Below are 7043 nucleotides of genomic sequence, written 5' to 3'. Positions count from 1 at the left end.
TTCAGCATTATTAAGATAAATTAAGCAATAATTATATTAAGTAAAAGGATTTATAAATTTAAATTTTAAAATTTTTGGTTAAGATAGAGAGCAAAACTAAACAATTGGCTCAAGTAATAATATGAATTTTAGAATAAATGAATTGTCAAAAGGATAAAGATTTCTTCCCAAATTAAGATTTTTGGGATCAGAGTTAAATAATTATCACATTATTTTATTCATGATTAGTCTCGTATATGTAAGACTTTTTTCCGTCCAAAATTAATATATATATATATATATATATATATATATATATGTGGTTCATTTTTTCTGTAGTCAATGTAGATAATTTATCTACATTGAGCCTAAAACGACGTCATTTTGGGACGAAAATCAAAGTATTTTTGTAATTATAATTCATTTAAGGATTTTATTTGTCTCATGCAACACACAAAAAAGTGGGTGGGTCCCACTAAAAAAATAAAAAATGAGTCTCACCCACTTTTTTGTGTGTTGCATGAGACAAAATTTCTCACGCAACATGAGAAAAATAAAATCCCTTAACAAAATAGGTAAAAACTAAAAACTGGATGAAACATTATAATTTGGTTTTATAATAAAATATATATTATATTCACTGTCGGCACGTACGTGTAAGTCAAACTGTTATAAACTTTTGCAGGAGCATTCAACATTATGTAATCCATTATACTCTTGGCACAAGTTCCTGATCCACCACCAATTTCATAAATCTGATTGCATATTAGAGGATAGTATCAACTACTAATTTAAGTAATAAAAAGTGGAGTAAATATTTTTTTGGTCCTCAGCAAATTTCACGATACCCGCTTTAGTCCCTAGTAAATAAAAAGGCCCATCGTGGTCCCTAAGAAATTCAAAATAGACCCATTTTAGTCATTTTAGGGACTAATATGGGTCTTTTTTGAATTTGTGAGGGACCACGATTTCAACTAAATTGGTCCATTTTGAATTTTTTAGGGACCACAATGGGCCTTTTTATTTGCTAGGGACTAAAGCGGACATCGTGAAATTTGTTGAGGACCAAAAAAGATATTTACTCTAAAAAGTAACAGACTGTATACGAGATACATTTATGATGCTTACTAATTTTTATCAAAAAGAAAATTAGGCTTGATAAAGAAGAATATTAAACAGATTGTAGATAGAAAACAGACATGAAACATACTTATATAGAACTGAAACATTAACTCATAAGTGGATAAGTTCAGAATAGCAGCATAATGGAGAGCAATAACATTCGTTATTAAGAATGAACTAACACCAGAAGAAAGCGAACATTAGAATTGGAAATTTTCATTCATTATATACTTCATGTTACAATCACTATTGCTCACTGTACAGGAAAAAGTGAATTAAATCTTGTTCTGTCTCCTGCAAAATATCACTGGCATCAACTGGCCATTTGATGTAAAAAAGAAGAGAAAAGTTCACCAATGCCCTTGTAGTTTACTCCAGAATCACTTATGTCATTGTGGTTTGCAAAATGGTATGTTTTTTATCACATATGCCCCTGTGGTTTTTTATTTTTTTACAAAGCATAGGGGCATATGCGATTAAAAAAATTGCATAGATGCAGCAAACCACAAGGGCATAGATGATTCTGAAGCAAATCACAGGGGCATTGGTGAAATTTTCCCAAAAAAGAAACCAGTTGATGGGGGAAAATGGACATTTCTCATGGCACTTTGGGCTCTTCCAACCATTTCCAGACAGTTAGCAAACCAGTCTCATCTCCAGTAAAGACAAGAACAACCCTATCTGGACCTATCTGTAATGACCGAACATCTTTTTGCGAAAATAGCCTACCTCTTTCTGAAAACCTGTAAATGTAGACATGGTAAGGGGCTGCAACATTTGCCCAACACAAAAACATAACCATGACAGTTACAGAAGAAAAAAAAAGGATGCAAATTTAAGTATACTTACGATGGAAATTCATACATGCGAACTGAATTGTCTCTGCAAGAGCAATACAGTATGGGCTTGGCTTTTGCATCAGTCATCCCACAAAGTGCAAGAACACCCTATAACAAAAAAAAATATTGATTGTGTGAATCAACTATAACTCCATGGCCATTATAAAACAAAAATTCATCTTGATTTCCACAAATGAAAATACAACTAAATGATATTTGATATAGAATCAAAAATTTACTTATGCATAAGATGTTATCATGGTAACGCAACATACATTTTCCTCTCTGTGTGTATATGTTACTTCCAAAGTTCCCTCCTTAGTGAAACCCCAGACCTTAATTGTGCAGTCGAATGAACTTGATAACAAATAATGCTCCCAACAAATAAGGGATGTGACTACCTCAGTATGTCCATTGAGTGTCCTTTCACACTGCAATGTATCAAGGTCCCACACCTGAAGAAAACAAGATAACAAATAATTCTTTCAAACAAGCTACCATGTAGAAACAAGCAACAAGCAATTGTGGCTAACAAAGGAAAACAACATACCACCTAAGATTTATAATGACAAACATATATAAAACCATCTATAAGAAAACACATCATAATGTCAGTTTGAACATCACACAACATAAAGACCAAGAACATTTTAGCAATGTCCACATCAATATAAAGAACTGACCATCAAATGTTTTTAAATTTGTGAATATGTAGTCTAGTGAAATCGCATCTTTTTAACAAAATCCACATGGAGCAATCCATGCATTTTGATATTATTTGATTCATTTTTTTAGTCTTACTCATTTATTAATTATTATAATTAGTGTAAACACCATTTTTCGTCCCTGACAATATTCACAAAGTCTCTTTTGGTCCCCAACAATAAAAAAGGCTCATTTTGGTCCTTAATTTTAGAAAATTAGAGCCACATTAGTCCTTCTGTTTGTTGAGCAATGACGACGTCATTAACGTCTCTGACGTGTACCGTTAAATGATGACTCACATTCCAAGTAGGATAAAAAACGACGTCGTTGAGTCCCTTTTTTTTCTTCTTTTCTCCCACTTGCAGCACCACAAGCGACGTCGTTCAGGTACCTTTAATTTTTTTTTTCTCTCTTCTTCTTCTTCTTCAAGGCGAGGCGAGGCTGCCATGGGCAACGCTTTACTTCTGCAAGGTGGAGACTGTGCCGAGAACATCAAGGAGTTTCATGCTAACAACATTCGTGACACCTTCATAATCCTTCTCCAGATGAGCGGTGTTATGATGTTTGGAGGCCAAATGCCTGTTATAAAGGTTGGAAGAATGGCGGGTCAATTCGCAAAACCGAGATCGGAACCGTTCGAGGAGAAAAATGGCGTGAAGCTGCCGAGTTATAGAGGTGATAATGTGAATGGAGATGCATTTGATGAGAAGACCAGAATTCCTGATCCACAAAGAATGATTAGAGTGTATAGTCGAACTAGCGTGATTGAGAACAATGGTGTTGAAGTGGAGCAATTCTCTCTGCCAAAAAACATATCTGTGAGGTCGAACGGTTACTTGAAGATGATGTCTCAGTGTGTGGGTGCTGGTGCCAGCAATGGGAGTCACACCAAGGGGACTACTCGCTCACGCATCTCATCGACTACTCCACCTGATGCTGTTGTAAGGATTTACTGTTTTTTAATTTATTTCATTTATTATTATTATTATTATTATTATTATTATTATTAATCTTCTCTTCTTCTTTTATGTGAGGATTTGCTAGCTGTTAGCATTTTTTTTCTTACACACGAAGTAAAACCTAGCTTGTCAATTTCATTACCCGGTAGCTGCAGCGAACTAAATTAATTTTAGTATTAACCTAGTTTGTGCGGAAAAGGATAATTTTAGTATTAACTTCATCATTGATGAATTAAATTAATATTATTTATCTTTTAAAACCAGAGTGATATTAACATCAATTTACAAGTAGTAAAATGAATGCATACTCCCAAGTTTAGTATTGGACTCTTCTTTTTGTATTTAGTCTTGGTTAGTGTTGGGTTTCGATACAACTGTAAGATCTGATTTCCTTCAGACACAAAAAATAACACAAATATATCAACAATTATTGGTTTAAATGGTAAGATGTTTGTTTCCTTTAATCATATGTGTTGAGATTAAGCATTGAGAATCGAGAAAAGAGTCTTGAGAGAGTATCCCCATATTCGAAATGGATTAAGTGGAGTAATCAATTAACACATAGAGAAATTCAAAACAAATAGCACATATTTGAATAGGAGAGATTGTACAATGTTATCAACTCTTGTATGTGTAAGTAACATAATTAAGTTGGGTGGCTCACTACTGTCTTCAATTGTTGCAGGTGGCTGGTGAAGGAGACGGATCGTCGTTGAACAGCGATGAGTACAAGGAATCGAAGACGCTGCCGTTTGACTGCATTTGACAGGTGACGGTGGTGTTGGTGGCGCCAAATCTGCCATTGGAGGAAGGCGAGCAATTCTCCTTATTATGCATTTTTCTCCCGAGAGAGAGAGAGAGAGAGTGCTTGCGTGTGTGAGGGAGTTTTAGACAGAGAAATGGAGATGAGAGAGAGCAAGGGTGAGGACATGGCATTTATAGCCTCGCCTAGCCGCTCCTCCTTGCAGAAGGAAAGCGTTGCCTATGGCAGCCTCGCCTCACCTTGAAGAAGAAGAAGAAGAGAGAAGAAGAAGAAGAGAGAAAAAACAATTAAAGGTACCTGAACGATGTCGCTTGTGGTGCTGCAAGTGGGAGAGAAGAAGAAAAAACAAAACAAAAGGGACTCACCGACGTCGCTTTTTATCCTACTTGGAATGTGAGTCATCACTTAACGGTACACGTCAGAGACGTCCTACTTGGAACGTGAGTCATCACTTAACGGTACACGTCAGAGACGTTAATGACGCCGTCATTGCTCAACAAACAGAAGGACTAACGTGGCTCTAATTTTCTAAAATTAAGGACCAAAATGAGCCTTTTTTATTGTTGGGGACCAAAAGGGACTTTGTGAATATTGTCAGGGACGAAAAAGAGTGTTTACTTTTATAATTAATATAATTAAAAAATATGTATGTATTAGAAGTTAATAAATATCCACATTAATACTAATTAAAAGATAGTATAAACCGTAAATTAAATAACTAACCAAGTTACTATCCATCAAATGAATATTAATAATATAAATGAAATATTATAAAAAAATATTCATTAATATTCATAATAAATATTTATCCAATATTTTAATTATTATACAAATATTGTTAAAATATTATAATTCAGTTATTTTTACAAAGTACAATTATTAATAAATTTATAATATGCATATATTAATAAAAAAAATAGAAAATCCTCACTGCCAGACTATAGACATACCTTTATGCTATGGTCCATGGACCTTGAGTAGAGCATATTTCGACCAACACTAAGACAAACCACAGCTTCAATGTGGCCTCTTAGTGACACAATCAATTCAAATGGGGTCTTACTTTCAGAGCTGCCTCTCCATGCAGAGATTACACCATCCTGCAATTTAAATCATCATATGATACATAAATTGATAGATGATATAAAAGAAATGTTAATAAGTATGATAGAAGCCTGATCAAAGAACAAATCTATCCAGTTACTAATTTCAGGGGGGAAAGGTCTGAATAGTATTAAATAACAACAAACCACTGCATGGGAAGTTACCTCTGCCCCAGCAAGAAGTGTATCATTGCCAACAGTCATAGCAAGGACTTGCCCATTAGGTTCATCAAGAGTAAACTCTGAAGCAGTCTGGATATTCCAAGCCTTCACAATAACCATGACCGGATATCAGCTTACATGTAACACTTATACATACAAGACATGACTGCAAAATGAAACAACTTGAAAACTAAGAGCTTACCTTTATAGAATTCTGGAAGCCACACAATTCCTAGCATTTCGAGGAAACTTGGAGAATAAACTAAAAAAAAACTCCAGCAAACACTTGGTTGATTAGGTAGTTCCTAAATTAAACAGCTTATAGTAAAAGTAAAGACTCCATTCTAATTAGAAATTATTAAAAATATCAGTCAAAAAATAATCCAGCCACATCCAGTTCAATCTAATTAATTCTGATACCATCCAAAATTCAAATACATATTCCAAGGCTAGTAAAAAAGACTTTTATAAAAACACATAATTGGATATGCATGCACATGTTTGTTTTATTGAATACTAAAAGATGGTATTAGAAGAAAGTAACTTTTTGTGTTCATGAAGCTTTGCTAGTGCAGAAATCTCATCACCATAAAACCATGAATGTAAATTACAACACTGGTCACCGTGTACACAATTTCCATTCATCCAGTATCTGCAGACACTTCGTGACAGCTTCTGAGAAGCCTCTGGGATGTTGGTCCCATCTCCATCTTCACTCTTTCTAATCAATACAGCCTTTGACTCATAGTACGGGGTCTTCTGATGTGGCTTCTGAGAAGCGTGAGCCACACTTGTCTCATCTACACTCTTTCTAATCAGCACTTCCTTTGTATTATGCACAGGGGTCTTCACATGTGGCTTCTGAGAAGCCTCGGCGGCACGTGTCCCATCTCCACTCTTCCTAATCAACACTGCCTTGGAGTTATACTTAGGGGTCTTCTCCAGTGGCTTCTTAGAAACCTCAGCTATATTTGTGCCATCTACCCTCTTTCTAACCATTGAGGTATTTGAGTTATACTTAGGTTTCCTTGGATAAGGATAGGCACTATTGCCATTATAATACACGGTAGATGGCGATGGGGTTTCACTGTGCAAAAATCTGAATGGATTTCTATTTCATCTCCTAGCTAGCCAATACACACATGTTGTACCATTATTCGTTCTATTTCTTGCAAAAGTATATGGGCCATTTTCCTATTTGGGATGACAGTATTCTAAACCAGACAACCTATACATCTTCGAGTTTAATTGAATTTTCACTAGTTTAATTCAAACATGTACAGTGCTATTGGCTAAATAATGACTCATGGGTTGGCTCATTTTTAGCCTATTTAAATGAACCTGTAGTATTAATGCAGCTATGTGTCTTCCCTCATCTTAAATTAACACTCAAGGGAAGTTTTCCCTCTTC

The 7043-nt window shown here is 34.9% G+C and overlaps 1 protein-coding gene across 1 annotated transcript; it reads right to left on the bottom strand.

The window, feature by feature from the left end:
• Positions 1-1699: 1699 nt before the first annotated feature.
• LOC133293821 (zinc finger CCCH domain-containing protein 48-like) lies at positions 1700-5752 on the bottom strand. The gene is made up of 5 exons (XM_061492423.1): positions 5636-5752; positions 5318-5467; positions 2216-2395; positions 1951-2048; positions 1700-1844 (listed from the first exon to the last, which is right to left on the bottom strand). The coding sequence occupies exons 1-5, from the start codon at positions 5750-5752 to the stop codon at positions 1700-1702; spliced, it is 690 nt and encodes a 229-aa protein (XP_061348407.1).
• Between the last annotated feature and the right edge of the window lie 1291 nt (positions 5753-7043).

This window comes from Gastrolobium bilobum, unplaced genomic scaffold (assembly GCF_033153095.1).
Source record: "Gastrolobium bilobum isolate Gb01-03AN ecotype WA unplaced genomic scaffold, APGP_CSIRO_Gbil_v1 utg95638, whole genome shotgun sequence".
Taxonomy (NCBI): domain Eukaryota; kingdom Viridiplantae; phylum Streptophyta; class Magnoliopsida; order Fabales; family Fabaceae; genus Gastrolobium; species Gastrolobium bilobum.
The sequence above is the reverse complement of the archived record's forward strand: the minus strand, read 5'-3'. Positions and strand labels throughout refer to the sequence as shown.